Raw genomic sequence first — 20,988 nt, 5'->3', positions numbered from 1 at the left:
TCAGGATAATGCTCAGACTAGGACCCAACTGACCCAGGTTTGATAAACAGGATTTTAGATGGGCTGGCGAGGATAGGGCAAGAGGAGGCTATCAGTTCATCTTGCCAAGGAAAAGGCATGGGGCATGGGTTAAGCTTGTTAAATGCTTTAAATCATGGACAACAAAAATGTGTAGGGCATCTCCTCAAAAGGGTGAGGACAGTACTGCCATTTGCAGAAGTGGAAAAGTACAGTTGTGTACCTACCATAAATGTAGATGTTACAAGTGTTTTCACTGTTGCAGTTATTACACTTGGGTTATCCTGCTGGCAGGCTACCTGCAGTCGGCCTGAATTCCAAAGTCCTGGTCTGGCGTCGGCTGCTGTCGCCGCTTCCCAGTCAGTGCACCAGGGGTATAAAAGATGCAGCCAACGCCATTTTCTTCAGTTTTTCTTGCCCCAGGTGTCAGGTGCCCCCAAAAGGGTAGGCTAAATATTTTGCAAATAAAAATGCATGCATTAACAAACATTACCTTCCTCTACAAGCAAATACACCACATAGGTTGTACAGAATAGAGAAGTACAGATAAGACTCAGCAAAGAAAGGGGGCTGGTGGGAGGGTAACCTGGACTGCAACAGTGAATACACTCCAACATCTACATTTATGGTAGGTACGCAACTGTACTATGTTCATTGTGTTTCACTGTTGCAGTCATTACACTTGGGTTGAATCCCAAAGCTGAGGTAGGGCGGCTGGGTATAAATAAGATTAGGAGTGGCTGAGAGGCCCTGCAGAACTGCAGTGGCAAAGCCTGCTCTGGATTTAGAGTAAACCGGTAAGTGGTAGTGCTTGGCAACAGTGTGCACTGAACTCCAAGTTGCAGCCTCCAAAATTTCCTTGGTTGGTACTCCTCCGAGAAAGGCTGCTGATGTGGCTGCTGCCCTGGTAGAATGTGGCCTAATATTCTTAGGCACTGACTTGCATTGCTGTGCATAGCAGAAATGAATGCAGTGTCCTATCCATTTTGAAATAGTTTGCTTTGAAATAGCCTTTCCTTGTGATCCTGCAGCGTATGCCACAAAAAGTTGCTCAGTTTTTCTGAAAGTTTTTGTGTTGTCCAAATAGAAGCGTAGCTGCCTGTGTATGTCCAAAGAGTGCAGAAGTCTCTCCTCTTTATTCTGGGGATTTGTATAAAAAGTTGGCAAATGGTTTGGTTAAGAGCAACACTGGATACTACCTTTGGCATAAATGTTGGGTTTGTCCTTGGAGAAACCCTGTCCGGATGAAAAATGATAAAAGGTTCCACTGCCGTTAATGCCTGTAACTCTGAGACGACTCTTGCTGAAGTTATTGCTAGGAGCAGAGCAGTTTTCCATAAGAATTTTATCTCAGCTGTATTGGCAGTAGCGGGCAGTAGTTGAGGCAGTGTGAGCTTTTCCAAGACAAAGTTGAGGTCCCATGTAGGTGTCCGTGTTCTCCTTGGGGGTCTTATGTTTTTTGCCCCTCTGAGGTACTGCCTTAGCAGTGGATGAGAGAAAATAGGCGGTTCCGTATTGTAATGAGCTGAAATGGCAGAGGCATGGATCTTAATTGATGAGAAAGATAGGCCTTTGTCCAGCATCTCAGTTAGGTACTGTAAAATCTGAGGAATACTTATAACAAGCGGTTCAAGACCTTGTGCCTGGTTCCAAGCACAGAATTCTCTTCCATTTTTCTGCAGAGGATTTCCTGGTGCTGGGCCTCCTGGCTTCCAAAATGACATCCATAACTGCTTTAGAGAGAGGTGTGTTCTGGGTGGCTATATTATTCGCCATGCTGCCAGATTTAAGGTTCTGAGTTGGCTGTGCAGGATCTGATTGTTTTGTTGGGTCAGAAGATTAGGAATTTGTGGTCAAGGCCAGGCTGGCCCTTGAGACGAGCTCTTTAGGTTTGGGTACCAGTACTGGAGTGGCCAGTCTGGGGCAATCAGAATCATTTTTGGCTTCTCGTCTGACTTTTAGGAGTAGCTTGGGGAGGAGAGGCAGTGGTGGAAAGGCATAAACTGTTAGGGTTTTCCAGCTGAATGATAGAGCATCTACCTTCCATGCTTGTGAGTGATAAGTCCTTGTGCAGAATCTCTGTAGTTGGCAGTTGTGAGGGGAGGCAAATAGATCTAGGTCTGGGCATCCCCATTTCTTTATCATGCTGAAGACTTTTGGATCTAGTTTCCACTTGTGAGGGTCCATGAGGTTTCTGCTTAGTTCGTCTGCCAAAGTATTTTCTTTCCTGGCAGGAATTGTGCCTGCAGATGTACTCGATAGGTCAGTGCTGTGCTCCACAAAGTCATGGCTTGACTGCAGAGAGGGTAGGAATGTGTGCCCCCTTGCTTGTTTATGTATCATGACTAAGTATTGTCCGTCTTTAGCAATAGTTGTCCTGGATGTAGTAGATCCTTGAAGGCTGTCAAGGCATTATGTACAGCTTGCATCTCTTTTTTGATTGATATGAAGATGCATTTGGTCTGTGGGCCACGTGCCCTGTATACATTTTCCCACCATGTGTGCACCCCAGGCATAATCCGATGCATCTGTTAGTGTCATCCTGGCTGTGGGTAAAGTGAAAGGCTGTCCCTTGTGGTGACAGGCCAGTGCCCACCATCAAAACTCTTGTTGCAGGCAGGGAAGGATAGTAATTGTGGTTTCCAGGCTGTGGCAATGTTGAGTCCAAACACTTTTTAGATACCATTGTAGCTTCCTCATACGCAGTCTTGCATATAGAATTAGCAGGATGCCATGAAGCCCAAAGCCTGCAGAATTTTTCTTGCAGGTAGCTGGGTCTTTGTTGCCATCATTTGAAAGTAATGAGTCAGTTGCCTTTGTCTGGCGTGAGATAAGCCATCTGGGTAGTTGTATTTAAGCTTGCACCCAGGAATATTATCTCGAGGGGGCACTAGTTTTGATTTCTTTTCGTTTACTGTGTACCCTAGGCAAATTAGTAATCTTTTTACAAACGCCAGATGCTTTAGTAGAATGTCCTTGCTCTCTGCTTGAATAAGGCAGTCGTCCAAGCAGGGATATATTTGAATTCTTTTGTCTGCAGAATGCAATTACTGGTGCCAGGCATTTTGTGAAGACCCTGGGCGCAGTAGATAAGCCAAAGGGCAGTGCAGAGAATTGGCAAAGCATTGAGCCAGCTATGAATCGGAGGTATCTTCTGCAAGATTGTCCGATTGGGACATGCAGGTATGACTCTGAGGTCCAAAGTAACTAGCCATGCCTTCTTTCCCAGCATGGGCAGAAGTTGCTGCAGTGTCAACCATTTTGACTTTTGGAACTACCAGGAAAGTATTTCGAGTAGACAGGTCCAGTATTGGTCTCCAAGCTTTCTTTCTGGGTACAAAGAAAAGTATTGAGTAAAATCCTTGCTCCTGCTGTGGTACTTTTTGAATAGCCCTCATGTCCATGAGAGCAGAAATTTGTTTTTGTGCCTCTGCCCATTGATTGTGTGGCAGGTCTGGCATACCTTTTGGTCTTGGTAGGGTGTGAAAGTGGAACCTGTAACCCTGAGAAACAATATTCAGTACCCATTTGTCCTTTTAACTAAGCATGCCTTCGAATGACAGAACCTGTAACTGCGGCTCTGCAAGAAGCCTCTAATGAATCAAAACCACATTGCAAAGTATGCTTTCCCACTTGTTCAGCTGCATGCAATAAATCCCGCATTTCCTTATTTTCAGGACATTCTGAGCTTGTAAGCATTTTCTGTTTTAGCAAAGACATTAGGTATTGTTGATAAAGCATGTGAAACTGGCAGTTTAAAGCCCTTACAGCTAAAGTAGCAGAGGTGTAAACTTTTTTCCCTCCATTTGTCCAGTGCTCTAGAATCCCTATCAGAGGGAACACTTTTTTTTGCAGTGGAAGCCTTGACCCCTTTGGGACCCTGAGAAATTGTTTCTAGGTCAGCAGCAAGGTTTTCATAAAGAAATTTATGAGAATCTGGGACCCTGTAATATCTAGCTTGACTGGTGCAGGGGGTAATAATCAGGAGACCAACTAGATTCAGAAATTACAAACAATATCTAGTACAGGGGGGACAGCAAGGGGCCTGTGCTGAGGCAGTAAAAGAAAGTCTGAGCCATTTCTTGGATTCTGAATAATCCTGGCTCTCCAATGGAAATGCTCCCTCATGGTGTGCAGGGTTTCTCCAAAAGAGTAATCCTCAGGAGGAGAGGCTGAAGGGATAGATTCTTCAGCGGCAGAGTCCTCATATGGAGGAAGAGAATATCCCTGTTCTGAAGAGGAATCAGAGGAAATCGAAACCTGGTCAGAGGAGTCATAGTCTGTCTTGCCTAGGCCTTTTATCAGGAGGGGGATGGGAACCCCTGATCAAAGTAATTAGGTCCTCGGCCATTTTAAGCATCTGTTTCTTTGGCATTGATGACTGTCCAGGAGAATGCTGTACTTGTTTCTTTGTCTTTAAAGGTGTTTTAGACTTTGCCTTGGCTGCTGAAGTGGTCTTGATAGTAAGCTGAGGTCTGAAAACACCCTCAGAATCAGATGCCTTCTCAGTGGCTCCCGACCCATCTGAGGGAATAGTTTCCATAGGTCCAATACCTTGAGTTTCCAGAGGCCTAGTTGTCTCCACGTGGGAGTTAGAGATGGCCTGTGGCTCTGAGGTAGCGGGTGTCAAGGGCTGCGAAAGCGCCTCACTGAGAACAGTCGACCAAGCCTATAAGAGGCTTAATTGGTTTTGGACCTCTGATGCCTGTCCTTTTCTTTGTCCTTGCACTTGAGTCAGTTGTTCCGAAGGCATTATATAGTTAAATCTTCGGCCGAAGTAATGTAAAGCAAAATTGAACAGACGCTTAGTGCGCTGGTTGAATCTAGCGCAAAACAGACAACTAGCAACGTCGTGGTCAGGACCTAGGCAAGGGATACAGCAAGAATGAAAATCCTTATGGGGTATTTGCTTCCCACAAGAAATACAATTAAATTTTACTGACATCTGTCTGGAGCAAGAAAAAGTTTCCCCAACGGGGTACTTAGCTTTATTGAAGTCTTCGGATCTGAAATTCAATTTCGAAAATCTCAGGAGTCAGCCGACCGGCACTTGTGATCTGCTTTTGCTTCGGGCACCACACGGCAAGAAAGACTGACGAAAATGGCATCGGCTGCATCTTTTATACCGTTGGCGCACTGACGTCAGGGAAGAGGTGACAGCAACAGATGCCGGACCAGGACTTTGGAATTCAGGCCGACTACGGGTAGCCTGCCAGCAGGATAACCCAAGTGTAATGACTGCAACAGTGAAACACGAACATCAGCCTTTACATCAAATAATCATTTAGCAGAAGTTTAACTTGGAATTCCACAATCATAAAATGAAGATAACCTCCTTCCCCCAAGAGCTGCCTGCACTAAGTAGCTTGGTATTACAACAGTGTTGTCAAGCTTTATTCTCTAGAGCTTTGCATAAATGGCTTGGGAATGCTCTGCATGTCACTATTTGTGCTATTGTGATTATGTTTACCAATATGTTAATAAAAGGTTTCTCCAGAGTCATGAAGAGTATATCTCTGTCCCCAGTCTAGAATGGTGGACTGTTGCATTTGACATACCACATCTGGCAAATTATCCTAAATATGTCTTCCCTTGGGCGGTATAAACTTCCAAACTCAAGAAATCTGTTAAGAAGGCGGTGGCCAATCACAAAGAAATTGGCAGCTCATGACTTGCTAGTTGAACCTGGCTTTTAAAAACAGCACCAAAATTGTACTTCTGATGGTCATACATATTACAAGCATAGTAGCCGTGGTGGTACAGCGGTAGCGTTACCACCTCACAGCAAGAGGTTCTCCACTGCTGGAGCGCCTTGTGTGTGGAGTCTCCATGTCCTCCCCGCAGTTGAGTGGCCTCCGAAAGACATGCGTGAATGGGCACGCCTTCGCTGAAGGTTGTGCGTCTGGCTGGAAACTCTGCACCATAAAAAAAATCTGCCAATCATTAGCGGACTGGAGTTCCGCTGTGGCAACCCCTAACCGGGTAAAACCGAAAAGACAATAACATACATATTACAAGTGTGATACAAGGTATTGCCAGCTACACCAGGAAAAGTAGGGCAGTGGATGTGTAACATATGCCATCATAGCTAGCTGGAGTTTTCCAAACTGAATGTCATTTGTACATCAAACTTATTTGTACAGGTGCTTGTGTTGAAAAGTTATTTATAAAGTTGTGTTAAAAATTTACTAATAGTGGGTCCTACTGGACAGAAAAGTATACCTGTATGTCAGACCATATGCTAACTACTGAAATTAATACACTAAGAGGATACCAAAAGAGAAGAGGTTAATCTCAGTCCATCTAACTTTGGAAATGAAGTTACTGGAAATGAAGTTACTGGAAATGAAGTTAATTGGTATAAGCCATAAAGATTACATCTCACAGGTCTCAATGCAGCCAGGGACAAGTCTGTACTAGGAAGCCTTCTGTATTGTCTTGAGCAGTGAAATAACTGCTACTCTGGAAGGGTGAAGTTTGAAATTTTAAGACTTCTAGAAGCTGCAACAGATCTTAAAGTTGTGTATTATTGACACCTGCTAAAATTTGGTTCAGTTGCTAGTAAATGGGGTGGGTGTTGGAACCATAAGTCACATGCCCAGGTGTGTAATCCAGCACAAAAATAATTTAATACTAGAAAATGAAGTCTCAAAGCAGTCTGTTTTTGGAACCTGACAAAGGACCACCCTCACCTACGTAAGTAACCAGGGAATAGTAATTTATATCAGTCAGGAAAAGAGAGACAAGTCAAATACTGTTTTTCTGTAAATATATCAGTGTTATTTTTAATATTTCCCGTGAAACTCTGGTGTTTACTGTAAACAGATATTCCATATTTTTATGTTATTTTACTAAATGTACTTAAACTTTTTACTGCGGCTAGTCATTCAGACAATATTTAACCTTTGAGAGGACTTGCATTTATTTGGCGACACTGTGGCTGCTCCTAAAAGCCTTGCTGTTAGGTCAACAATACCATTTATGCACTCTTGCACTCGTTCGGCTTTTCCCGGTTAGGGGTTGTCACAGCAGAACTCTGGTCCACTAATGATTGGCAGTGGATTTTTACAGTGCCAAGTGGCCAGCCCAACCTTCACAGAAGGCGCACATTCACACACGCACCTACCTGCATGTCTTTAGATGTCACTCGACCATGGGGAGGACATGCAGACTCCACACAGAAGGCGCTCCAGCCGAGAATCGAACAGGAGGAACCTCTTCCTGTGAGGCAACAGTAACCACTGCACCACCGTGGCCACTGTCAACATTACCATTTGTACTGGCATTAATTTCACTCTGCATAATTGGGTACCCTTGTAAGAGCCTTAAAGTAGCTGGTTTTGGAGTGTCTGGTGGCAGTAACTGCCTTACAGTCTGGACAGAGGGGCATAGTTAATAAACTTGTGCCAGCCTTTCATGTGTGTGTGTGTGTGTGCGCAAATCAAATCTCAGAGCGTGTGTATCAGCTACTTGGAAGCAAGAACACTGCACTGGTTTCACAGAAAATAGTGGAGGACTTGGCTTGGACACAGCTGAGGACTCAACTCTATAGCTGTGCCAGTGGGTAGTCTTACTGGGGGGGGGGGGGAAGAGACCGAGACTTCAGACAGACTGTGTTCCCTGTGCCCCCTTAAGGAAAGGGGTGCTTGATGCAGACAGCTGCATCTGGAAATACTGCATGTATCTTTGTTCCAAGAGAACATCCTTCACTTGTATCAGTGGAGAAGATTCAGGCTCCTTGATTACAGGCCTAGAAAGGAAGAACATCACAGCAAGTATGAGAATCAAACTTGTTCTACCCTGCTTCTAAAGGGTTCTTTTCGCAATACTGGGGTCCATGAGGTCTTCTGCCACTGCAAGAGACTAAGATGTGAAACAAGTGCAAGAAGTTTCACTCTTATGATACACAGCCTAGCAAATAAGCAGATGGCTTCTTCTTACATCAATACATGTGAACATTCTTAGAAGGCACAGGATTAGTTAACCCAGACAAGCTAAAGATGTCAATTCTGCCTCTATTCTGATCCATTTTTGGATACAATTAGACCTGTAGAACATCCAGTTTAATTCTGTCAAGATAGTATTGAAAGGTCTTCCTTGTGTCTAAAGTTAGACTGCTGAAAAATGGTTACAACAGAATCTTGCAGAGATGCACAGTGCAAAGTTACTACTTAATCTCAGCATTGAACAAACTAGCAAACGTCTGAACCAATTACTTCAGTTACAATCTTGGATGGGTTTTGCCAAAGCCACACTCGGCAACCAGGCAGCAGTTGCTGTTGGAACTTAATTTTTCCACGTTTAACACCTCCAGGATCAAGTGCCTCTTCCTAAAAATTGATTGGGCTGTGGCAATCATGCTGATCTATGCTAGATAACAGTCATATCCAAGTTACTGATTGGAACTCCTAAAATGTCCCATACAGTTGTGTACTACCCCAGTTCAAGTTGACACTTGGGGTTCTGCTACTGATTTGCCATGTCCTTCAAACCTCCATTGCCTAACCAAGGCACTCCACAAGAATGGAGGTTGTAAAGTTCTGGCTGACATCTACAAGAGTGTGTTTTCTTGGTGATTTGAAAGAGTCACCTTACAGTTTTTAGGTGCTCCAACTTGTAATCAAGCAGTCAAACATCTCCTCATTGTAATCTTTGCTTTTTAAAAGTTTTTTGCTTAAGCTCTACCAGACACATGGTAAGGAAGCACTGCAACTTTAACATACACCATTTTTAAGGTGGCTTCTGACTATTCCCTCCGTTTTAATTTGGTCCAGTGCCTCCAAACTAAACAGTACAGAAATAAGCCACCAAAACGTGGGAGCACATTTAAAAATTTCTAGCAAAACATCCTTTCAAAACATCTATTCAATGCCACCCCAACATCCTCAGCAGATTATGCAACAATGTGGTCTCAAACCAGTAAATTAACAAGGGATACATGTGAAAATGGAAAGTTATAAATCCACTATTAGGCTGGAATATCTTAACTGTCAACTCAAATATATTACTGCATTTTAGTCAGTGCATGCAATTCTCAGAAATATCTGGTTTTCTTCAATTTTAGTCATTAAAATAATCACCTGGTTGAACTAGAAGAAAGTGTGACCCAGCTGGAAGAGTAAAGCAATGCATGAAAACTGCTTCTGGGCAGGATTACTACATTTTGGAAAAGGTTATCTGCTAGCTACCCACAGAGAGAAAAACTTCCAAGTGAAGTTTGGACAAATAGGTAAAACTGCTAATTAGCCCTGGTAAAGATTATACATTCTGCAGCGGTTATCTACATTGGCGGTCCCTTCTGTTTTGGGAAGATAACTTAGCAATATGAACTGATTAAGAAAAAGTTTTAGGAGTTCTCAAAATTACATTGAGAAAAGGTACATAGATTTTGTTGTGCATAAATATTAGACTGGAAATACATCCACACAAATTACTGCCATTAATTGCCCTTCGAAAGAAAAATTACATCTGTACAAGTTACTAATGGGTGGTACTTTCAGTTTCTTTATCATGAGATCCCAACCTGGAACAAACAGCATGCAGAAGTAATTTCAAATGCAAAGGTGAAGTGGCTATCTGAATTACATGTCTGCCCAAGTGGCTGTTGTACAGGAGCAGTAACAGCCCATTCAAACTGCCCTCACAGTGCTACATAACAAATACCCAGTATTCTATTCAAAACTTGGGCAAAACTCCTCCAAGTGGAATACAGTGTCCAACACCGGTCAGATGTTATCTTGCAGAAGTAGCTTTTCTTTCCTTTTATTTTAACTGGACAAAAGTCCAAAGAAAACACACTAGCATGTTTTATCACTGCAAGCTGAACGGTAAAACGTATGAGAGAAAGAATGGCCACCACAATTTCTATTACTTGTCAAGACAGCTGCTATAGAAGCACACAAACAGCTGAACAGAAAAATGTGCTGTAACAAACCCAATGAAATTCTACCCATCAGACTCAAGAACAAGTGTTATATGAATGTTTAATGGGGATACTTCCATACAAACATTTTCAAAAGCATTTACTTTGTAGAATATCAAAAGCAAAACATACTTCCCACTGCAGGAGAGGTGGAATGTTTCTGATTTGAATTTTGCGACTCCTAATTGAAAAGAAAGCAGAAAACCATAATTAGAAAGAAAATTGCCAGAAAAAAGTTCACACTCAGAATTCAGAACAGTAAATCTTGATAAAAAGAAAAAGCAAAATCAATAAAGTCAAACTGTAACAGTTATTTCTGCTTAGGTTGCCAAAGCACAATCCTGTGAGCTTAAGGTGTGAAAACAGCAGCATGGAAAGGTTATTCAAATTGGCTCAATGTGTAATTAACATGGGAAGAGCATTAAAAGTCAAGAAAGCTGAAAGCATTCCTAGAGTGGCAAATTGTAGCAGAGGACTGATAAATAGCCACTGCTTCAAAACCTTATGGCAAACTTGCCCCAACATGACTAAGCAAAGCAGTGGCGGCTTCAAACCAAAGGTGGCTGCAGGAGACTGCTGTATGGCAGGGACGGTAAGGGGTGTGACCAACTCAAAAGGGGTGGGGCTATGCTCAAAACCACAACTGGAACTTTAAATTCACTGCCCTGGCTACCAAACTGTCATCACGAGAGTCAAATCAAGACCAAATGAAGTGTAGAACAGAATATTTCAATGCACTGGCTACAGGACAGCTTACTTAATATCTAGCTGGAAACAAAAAGGTTGTGAGGCATGAAAAAATAAATTACTTTTTAAATACATTACTGGAATGCTAGTCAAAATAAAGTATATATATAAAAAAAACAAGTGGCACTCAACTCAAACCACTTCTCTTTGCACTGCAGTTCTAATTAGAATTTATATTCAGCTTTATAAAAGTACCAAGTAAAGTACAGTTGTGTACACTTACCATAAATGTAGATATTAGAGTGTATTCACTGTTGCAGTCATTACATTTGGGTAATCCTGCTGGCAGGTTGCCCTCAGCCGGCCTGCATTCCAAAGTCTTGGGTCCTGCGCCAGCTGCTGTCACCCCTTCATTGACGTCAGGGGTATAAAAGAAGCAGCAGACACCATTTTCTTCAGCTTTTCTTGCCCCGGATGTTAGGTGCCCCCAAAAAGGGTATCCAAACTTTATATATATATTCAGAAATACACCAATATAAATTTTACCTTCATCTATAAGCAAATATACCACATAGGTAGTATAAATCAGAGAAGGAAAGATAAGATCCAAAAGAAAAAAGGGGGAAAGGCGGCTGGGTAACCTGGACTGCAACAGTGAATACACTAACATCTACATTTATGGTAAGTGTACACAACTGTACTATGTTCTTAGTGTTTCACTGTCGCAGTCATTACATTTGGGTAGAGTCCCAAAGCTATGCTTGGGAAACAGGAACAGGACAGCAATAGGAGGGGCTATGAGGCCCTGCAGAACTGCAGTGGCAAAGCCTGCACTGGATTTAGAGTAGAGTGGCAGATGATAATGCTTCGTAAAGGTGTGCAGTGAACTCCAAGTAGCCACCTCTAAAATGTCTCTTGGTTGGTACTCCCCTGAGAAAGGCTGCTGAGGTGGCTGCAGCTCTGGTTGAATGAGGCCTAATGCCCTTAGGCACTGGTTTGCCATGGTGTAAGTAGCAGAAATGAATGCAGTGGCCTAACCACTTAGTAGTTGGCTTTGAGATAGGCTTTCCTTGTGATCCTGCAACATATGCCACTAGTAATTGCTCTGTCTTCCTGAAAGCTTTGGTTCTGTCCAAGTAGAATCTAAGCCGTGCAAGTCCAAAGAATGCAGAATTATCTCCCCCTTGTTCTGTGGATTTGGGTAAAAGGTTGGCAGATGGATGGCTTGGTCAAGAGCCACACTGGACACTACTTTAGGCATACATGTTGGATTTGTCCTCAGGGAGACCCTGTCTGGATGAAAAATTATGAAAGGTTCCCCAGCCATGAGTGCCTGTAGCTCTGAAACTCGCCTTGCAGAAGTAATTGCTAAGAGCAGAGCTGTTTTCTAAGATAAAAACTTCATATCAGCAGTAGCAGCTGGCTCAAAAGGAGGCAGGGTGAGCTTTTCCAAGACATAGTTGAGGTCCCATGCAGGTACTGGTAGTCTCCTTGGGGGGCTTACATTTTTGGCTTCTCTGAGGTACTGCCTTAATAAAGGGTGAGAAAAAAGTGGTGGATATGTATTGTAATGAGCCGAAATGGCAGAGGCAAGAATTTTAATTGATGAAAAAGATAGGCCTTTGTCCAGCATCTCAGTTAAGTATTACAAAATCAGAGGAATATTTGGTACCGCTGTATCACTTCTGTGGGCCTGGTTCCAGGCACAGAATCTCTTCCATTTTCCAGCATTAGACTGTCTAGTACTAGGCCTTCTGGCTTCCAGAATGACATCCATCACAGCTTTACGGAGAGGTGTTTTTTTGTATGACATTATCCGCCATGCTGCCAAGTTTAGTGTCCTGAGTTGGCTGTGCATGATCTGATTTGTTTTGCTGGGACACTAGTCGAGGTATTTGAGGCAAGATCCAAGCTGGGTATAGAGATAAGTTTCTTAGTATTGGATACCAGTACTGGCATGGCCAGTCTGGGGCAATCAGTATCATCTTTGGCTTCTCCTGTCTGACCTTTAGGAGCATCTTGGGGAGGAGAGGCAGTGGAGAAAAGGCATATTACTGATAGGACGTCCACTTTTCATGCTTGTCTGGGATAAGTCCTTGTGTAGAATCTTTTTAGTTGGTAATTGAGAGGAGAGGCAAATAGATCTATGTCCGGGCATCCCCATTTCCTTGTTATCATGCTGATGACTTGTGGATCCAGCTTCCACTCGTGGGGATCCATGAGGTTTCTGCTTAGTCTGCCAGAGTATTTTCCTTTCCTGGCAGAAATTGTGCTTGCAGATGTACTTGGCAAGTCAAAGCTGTGTCCCACAAGGTCATGACTAGTCTGCAAAGGGGGTAGGAATGTGTGCCCCCTACTTGTTTATATACCACATGACCGTGGTGTTGTCTGTCTTTATCAGTAGTTGTCCTGGATGAAGTAGGTCCTTGAAGGCTGTCAGGGCATTTTGAACAGCTAACATCTCTTTTTGACTGATATGTAGATGCATTTGGTTTGAGGACCATGTGCCCTGAATGCATCTTCCTGCCATGTGGGCTCCCCAAGCATGGTCTGATGCATCCGCTGCTAGTGTCTGCCTGGCTGGAGGTAATGTGAATGGCTGTCCCTTGTTCTGGTGACGAGCCTTTGCCCACCATCGAAACTCCTGTTGCAGGCAGGGAATGAGTGTAATGACTGTTTCCAGGCTGTGGCAATGTTGAGTCCAAACACGTTTTAGGTACCATTGAAGTTTCCTCATATGCAGTCTTGCATATGGAATTAGTAAGATGCCATGAAGCCCAAAGCCTGCAGAATGTTTCTTGCAGATAACTGGGCCTTTGTTGCCAACATTTTGAAATAGATAGTCAAGTTGCCTTTGTCTGGCATGAGATATGCCATCTGGGCAGCTGTATTCAAGCTTGCACCCAGGAATGCTATCTCTTGTGAGGGTACTAGCTTGGATTTCTTTTTGTTGACTGTGTACCCTTAAAGCATGTTAGAAGTCTTTTCACAAACGCCAGATGTTGAAGAATATCCTTGTTTACTGTTTGAGCAAAATCCTTAAAAGGCAAGACACCCTTGATCACTATAAGTAAAAAACTAAGAGCTCTCATAAAATCATCCAAAGCAAATTTTGAGAGAATAGCTAAAGACTCAAAAGACAATCATAAGGCCTTCTTTAGCTATGTTAGAAACCTGGGAGGAAACTCCCAGATATGCTCAGAACTAGTTCAAAATGATGTGAAGATTACTGATCCTACAGACATTGCCAACATACTGGCTGACAGGTTCAGTGCAAACTTCTCCCTCCCCCCAAAAGGAGAGATATCTATACCAAGCGATTGCAGCCCCCCAAACATCTCCAACGCCCAAGTGAGAACTGCTCTCTCCAAAGCAAAAAACACAGCATCCATGGGACCTGATGGTGTCCCCGGCTGTGTGCTCCACGAACTCAATGAGGAATTAAACCCACAGCTAGGACAGCTGTTTAATCATAGTCTTACCTCTGGATACGTGCCAGGAGTGGCGCACTGCAACTGTGGTCTCACTTCACAAAGGCGGTGCCTCCACCGACCCTGGAAATTAACCGCCCATTAGCTTGACAAGCCTTAACTGCAAAGCCATGGAGAGGATCATAATGGACCTCATAAATAAAGACATAGGAATTTGCAGACTTTGGATCCATCCCAGTTTGGCTTTGTCAAAGGCAGATCATGCCTTCTAAACTTGGTTGACTTTTTCAAACAGTCACCAAAGCCATTGATGAGGAAAGGCAGTCCATACAGCCTACCTCGATCTGGCGAAGGCCTTTGATACAATACCCCACTCGGGTATCATTGAAAAACTCATCAGCTTAAATGTTAACCCATACATCACAAGATGGGTTGCAAACTGGCTGAGTGACAGAACCCACAGGGTCAGAGTTGCTGGCGCCATGTCAGACTCAAAGCCTGTCACAAGTGGTGTACCACAGGGCTCAGTCCTGGGCCCACTCTTGTTTGGCATCTACTTTTCCAAGTACAAGCAAACACAGGAGGGTTATGGCTGACAAAGTTTGCAGATGACTGCAAACTGGGCCATAGTAGAAAACACATCTGACACAGATATCCTTCAGAAGGGTCTCACAGAAACGGATTGGTGCCAGAGCCATGGCCTAAAGTTAAATGCCAAAAAATGCATAGTCATACCCTTCGGGAAAAACAAGGTTACCCCTAGCTACCAAATAGGTGGCAATCCACTGAGTACAGAAGAAGTTATCAGGGACCTGGGGACCCAGGTTGATAGTAGTCTGTCATTCGACACCCATGTAGCTAAAGTAGTTAGGAAGACCTTCTACATTGCCCACCTTATCATGAAGGGATTCTCATCTAGATCAAGGGAGGTCATAGTCTCCCTATACTCATCACTCATCAGACCAATGATTGAGTACAATGCCCCATTCGAATGTATCTGACCCGACACTTGCAGCAGCTGGAGAGGCCACAAAAGTTCCTCACCAAAAGGATAAAGGGTCTCAAACATCTGTCCTATGCTGCCCGACTGAAAGAACTCCAGCTCTATTCAGTCGCCACGCTTGCTCAGAGGTGACCTTTGCCTAACATATAAGGCCATGTCAAACCCAGATTTGATGAATATGCTTCACCTCAAAAAATCTAGATCCGTCAGAGCCACAAGGGCGGGAGACTTAAACCTCGACACGGCTATTAATAGGACGTGCTGGAGGGATAGATTCATCACCCAAAGACTCCCTATGCTGTGGAATAAAATCCCGGTATATGTGAGGCAGAGCACCTCGCTGGCCTTGTTCAAGAGAAATCTTGACCAATGGATGGGAGATCGCAGATATACCCCAGGGATTACCCTCAGTGTCACTGCTCAACAGAGGCACAGCAAAATAATGGGTGTAGTTCCCCATACTAAAGGGGTGGCGTAAGCCACAAAACTATGGGCTAGGCTTGTAAATGCCCTCGGGCAGATAGCCTAGTATGAACCTATGAACCTATGAATGAGACAGTCCAAGTAAGGATATATTTGTATTTGTCTGCAGAATGCAATTACTGGTGCCAGGCACTTTGTAAAGACCCTGGGCGCAGTAGATAAGCCAAAGGGGAGTGCAGAGAATTGGTAATGCATTGAACCAGCCTTGAATCTTTGGTATCTTCTGCATGACTGTCTGATGGGAACATGCAGGTATGCCTCTTTTAGGTCTAAAGTCACAAGCCAAGCATTCTTGCCCAGCATGGGCAAAAAGCTGTTGCAAAGTCAACATTTTGAATTTTGGAATATCCAGGAAAGTGGTCAGAATAGATAGGTCCAGTATCGGCCTCCAGGCCTTGTCCTTTCTGGGTACCAAGAACAGTCTTGAGTAAAATCCTTGCTCCTGCTCTGGTACTTGAATGGCCCCCATGTCCATGAGGGATGAGACTTGTTTTTGTGTCTCTGCCCATTGATTTTTTGGCAGATCTGGCAAGCAGTTTGCCTTTGGCAGAGTATGGAAATGGAACTTCTAGCCTTGTGACATTGTTTAGAACCCACTTGTCCCGGGTTATGATGTGCGAATTTTGAACATAAAGTGCCAATTTTCCCTCTAAGGGTGCTGCCAGAAGTGAAGTGCTTGGTGTAGGCAGGGGGAAGTCATTGGGACTGTTTTCTGTATGTTTGTGATCTATCTTCTCCAGCTTTGGAGGTAGAAGCACCCCATTGCTTGGGCCTATAATAACTTTGCGCCTGGGGTCTGCCCCTAGGCTGTCTGGATCTGCCCCTTTGAGGTCTGACACAGGAAAGGACCAATTTTTTGTAGGCCAGTGTCTACTAAACCTAGGTGGCTGTACTTGTAAAAAATCTTTGACAGTTTGCATAGATTTAGCTTTGTCCTCCATTTTCTTTAACATGTCTTCTGCCTTAACACCAAAGTATCATACTGTAAAGGTGCATCTAGCAATTTAACATGACCAGGCAGATTTTGTTCCTTCGACCAGGCGTGCCTCCTAATTACAGAACCCGTAACTGCAGCCCTGCAAGAGGCCTCCAAAGAATCAAAACCACATTGCAAAGTATGTTTTCCAACTTGTTCTGCTGCATACAATAAATCCTGCATTTCCTTGTTTTCTGCACATTCAGAATTTAACATTCTGTTTAAGCAATCCCATGACATGTTGCTGATACTTTAGCATATGAAATTGACAGTTTAAGGCCCTTATAGCCAAAGTTGCAGATCTGTAAACGTTTTTTCCTCATCTATCCAGTGCCCTTTAATCTGTCAGACGGGGTTGGGTTTTTTGTAGTGGAAGTCTCAACTCCCTTTGGACCCTGTGAAATAGTTTCTGGGTCAGCAGCAGGGTTTTTAAAAAGAAATTTGAGAGAGTCAAGAACCCTGTAATATCGGTCAGGCTTAACAAAAGCTGGGGGTAAGGAGTCAGGGATCAGACTAGACTCCGAAAATACACAACCTACAATGTCTAACACAGGTGGAATTGGCTAGAGGCCTGTGCCGAGGTAGTAAAACAAAATCCCTGAGCCTCTTTTTAGATTCTGAAAAATCTTGACTCTCCCAGTGGAAATGCTCCCTCATGGTATGCAAGGTTTCCCCAAAGGAATAGTTCTCCGGAGGAGATGCTGAAGGTATAGATTTCTTCGGCATCAGAACCCTCGTGTGGGGGGGGGGGGTCCTGATCAGAAGAGGAATCAGAAGGAAGAGGAATCAGAAGAAATACAAACCTGATCTGAAGATTCATAGTCAGTGTCTTGCCTAAGCCTCTTATCAGGAGGGGGATGGGAACCTCTTATCAGGAGGGGGATGGGAACCCCTAATCAAGGTAATAAAGTCTCTGGCCGTTTTGAGCATCTGTTTTTTGGGCATAGAGGCCTGTCCACGTGGCTCTTGGGTTTGTTTCCTTGCTTTAGAAGGTGCTTTAGTCTTTGCCTTTGAAGGTGAAATAGTTTTAATGTAAAGATGTTTAGGTCTGAATACACCCTCAGAAGCCAGTACCTGCTCATCGGCTCCAGACCCATCTGAGGGATTAGCGTCAGAGGCTCCAATACCTTGAGTATCCAGCAGCATGGTCGACTCCACGTGGGAGTCGGTAGCGGTCTGCGACTCTAAAGTTGTGGGTGTCAGGGGCCGCGAAAGCGTATCAATGAGAACCGGTGACTGGCTTAGGAGAAGCTTTGTCGTCGGTTTTGGGCCTTTGCTGTTTTTCTCTATCCTTTTTTTTACGTGTTATGTAAACTCCGGTAGTCAGATGGCTATCGGACATTTCACGATAATTAAACCGGCGTCCAAAAAAGTTTAAAGCAGAATCAGACAGACGCTTAGTGCATTGGTTAAACTTAGCACAAAACCGACAACCAGTAATGTTGTGATCAGGGCCTAGGCAAGGAATACAGTAAGAATGAAAATCCTTGAGGTATTTGCTTTCCACAAGAAATGCAATTAACTTTTTCTGACATCGGTCTGGAGCAAGAAAAAAAAGTTTCCCCAACTGGGTACTTGGCTTTATTGAAGACTTCGGATCTGAAACTCAAACACGAAAATCTCAGGAGTCGGCCGACCGGCACCTGTTAAATGCTTCTGCTTCAGGCAATGCGCGGCAAGAAAGAATAAAGAAAATGGCGTCTGCTGTTCCTTTTATACCCCTGACGACCTGACGTCAGGGAAGGGGTGACAGCAGCCGATGCAGGACCCAAGACTTTAGAATTCAGGCCGGCTGAGGGCAACCTGCCAGCAGGATTACCCAAATGTAATGACTGCAACAGTGAAACATGAAGATCATGCTGAAAGTAGCAATCGCTGTGATACCCCCACTTGTAAAAATGTTTCTTATCCAGAAAAGACCTGCTGCCTGACAACAACTATCTACTTGTTTCATGGGGAAAATATGATCAAAGTAAAAAATGAACAGCAAACAACAAGCTCAAGATAAACTGCTTAAAGGATTATTGTACAGGTTATGGACCCCACGTGATAGATTGGCATTCTGTTTAGTTTATGGGTAAAGCCTGCAAAGATGACTGCAAGTCTCCAACAAATGTAATGTGCTTCTGAAAATACTGTAATCCTGCCCTTTATTACAAATAGCCATAGCTTATACATTATCTAGTTATGTAAGTATTCTCTGCATGGCAACAACAAAAAGGCTTTCAATGTTGGTAACTAACAGTATGCTTATTAAAGCTTACTTGCATCTCACAATCTCAGACAAGCTTACCTGATGGTCACTGAAGCATTGCTACTTAAACGCAGAAGAACAGGGCACTGCGACAGCATGCATTTTCTGAAGCATAAATCAACAGTATAAAAATGACAGAAAACCAGAACATTTTGCAAAAACAAGGACAGATGAAAAGCCACTGTCGTACTTGTGTATACCTTGGATGGGGGAATACCCTGCACACTTATGCTGCATAACTGCTCCTTGCCTTGCATGGACACATCCAGAGTCACTACATGGGGGAGTGGGGTGCAACAAGTATGTCACAATTTGAAATGTCTCTGGCTGACTGATGGCTATGACACGTGTGATGCCTCTCAACCTAAGAGGAAGATATCTGGACAAAGCCAAAGATACCAGGGGAAGAAAGACCCAAAGAAATGGACAGATTTTCATACATTGCTCTCAAAAACATTTGAAAGTTGCCAGAATAGAAAAAAGGTTTTATGTTAGCATATATTTTCTGAAGGCTATGAAGTATGAAACTCAAGTGTACGTCATTGTTTGCTAACTTAAGTCCTCAATGATGAAAACCACAATTTATTTCGAGGAACATGCCAAAAATATGAGACAAAAATCTGGACAGTTGAGAGGAAATGGGGGTAACATACTGCAAGACTTTAAAGGTGTCCATTTTGCCTTGCACTTTCATACACACTTCTCATTGCTGTCGAAATAATTTCTGGTGAAGTTTTGCAGTACCAGTGAGAATATACTGTAAAGGTCGACTAGGCAAATAATAAATTAAATCTTCCAAGATCTCCTCATGGTGTACCGAACGACTAAATAGATCACTTCATCCTAGCATACATCTAATTAATCCTTAATTTCAGGGACTTCCCATGGTTTGCCCTGGACTTCGCATCCCTCATACACCAAATGAGGGAACGGTGAGGATTGCACCAACTAAATGCCATCCAATATGATAAACACCTACTGGCACAATTTATTTTTATTCACCCAACTTTTACGTGCATTTTGTTTTGGGGATTTTGTTCCGTATTACTTTTTGGCTTTGTCATCCGATTTAGGCTTGAGAGGATTGAAGAGATGCAGACAGCTGTGCTATCGAAACACTCCCATAGTTTACTGGAAATTCACTTGTGAATTACTGTTGTGTACTGGCCGGTAACTCAAAATAAAGTAAAATGATTCATGCAGGCAATAAATGCAACTAATAATATTGCGTTTCAAATGTGTAACAGTGCACACTCTAATAGTTCTTTATTAGAGTGCATAATCTTTGTTGACACGTTGTATAGGGTTTTGGCTGAAAAATCTAACCATCAAGTCCACAAAAGCAGATTATCAGATACAGACAGACATAGACAAGTCCTCAAGAAATAATCATATCAAAATGTCTTATACTGCTGATGTATGTGATTGAAAACAAGTGTACAAGCTTTGTGCAATATGTGACACCTTACCTGAACTCAGTGTTCCATATTCAGTCCGAACTCAAGTGTCCCGTGCAAGTATTCAGTCACCCCTCCATAGTAATCCATAATATTGTTCCATTAATCCCGTGCAAGCTGCAAGCATTCAGTCCCACTCAAAATCCATCCGTCCCCGCGGGAAGACCAAGACTGTTCTGGTTGGTGGTGCGAGGGGACTGGGACTATTCTGGTTGGTGCGAGAGTGGGCATGGCCTGCAGACACTGCAGTCTGGAGTTGTTCTGATCTATGCGGTCGTCACAGCACAGACCTCTGGCCATCTGCAGGGCAGACGTGGCTTTCCCCTATCATAATTGCTAACAGCAGTCTGGAGGTCTGAAACAAAGCAGTCAGGTCTGAGTTCCAGGAACTAAGCATGCACAGAGCTCTGGGACTCTTAATTTATTATTTTTTTATTTTTATGGGATTCTTTCTACGGGAATTTTTTATTTTTATTCTTTCTACAGGGATTTGGTCTTTCTACAGGTGGAGGGGGCTGCAGTCCTATAGCATGAGCCACCCCTGAAGCAAAGCCAGCTAGGGTAGGGGGGGACCACCACAGTAACTATACACAAAGTAGTCAACTGCACAACCTCACTTGCAAAAAAATATACAACTTGGGCAACAAGTACAGTTCCAATCAATACTTGTACACTGGCTTGATCTTCCTGAACGCAGTTAAAGGTTCTCAGCATAAAACCAAACCTTCAAGACAAGCTCCTGTAGCAGGTGAAGCCA

General features: G+C 43.4%; 1 protein-coding gene across 1 annotated transcript in view; it reads right to left on the bottom strand.

Annotated features, from left to right (window-relative positions):
• Positions 1-20,988, bottom strand: part of IGF2BP3 (insulin like growth factor 2 mRNA binding protein 3) — a 1,266,240-nt gene that overhangs the window by 1,066,841 nt on the left and 178,411 nt on the right. The window contains exon 3 of the mRNA XM_044064618.1: positions 10,069-10,121. Coding sequence (XP_043920553.1) covers positions 10,069-10,121 — 53 coding nt within the window. The remainder of the gene's footprint in view (positions 1-10,068; positions 10,122-20,988) is intronic.

The sequence above is a fragment of the Protopterus annectens genome, chromosome 3.part0, assembly GCF_019279795.1.
Source record: "Protopterus annectens isolate FY-2018-M chromosome 3.part0, PAN1.0, whole genome shotgun sequence".
In the NCBI taxonomy this organism is placed as follows: domain Eukaryota; kingdom Metazoa; phylum Chordata; order Ceratodontiformes; family Protopteridae; genus Protopterus; species Protopterus annectens.
The sequence above is the reverse complement of the archived record's forward strand: the minus strand, read 5'-3'. Positions and strand labels throughout refer to the sequence as shown.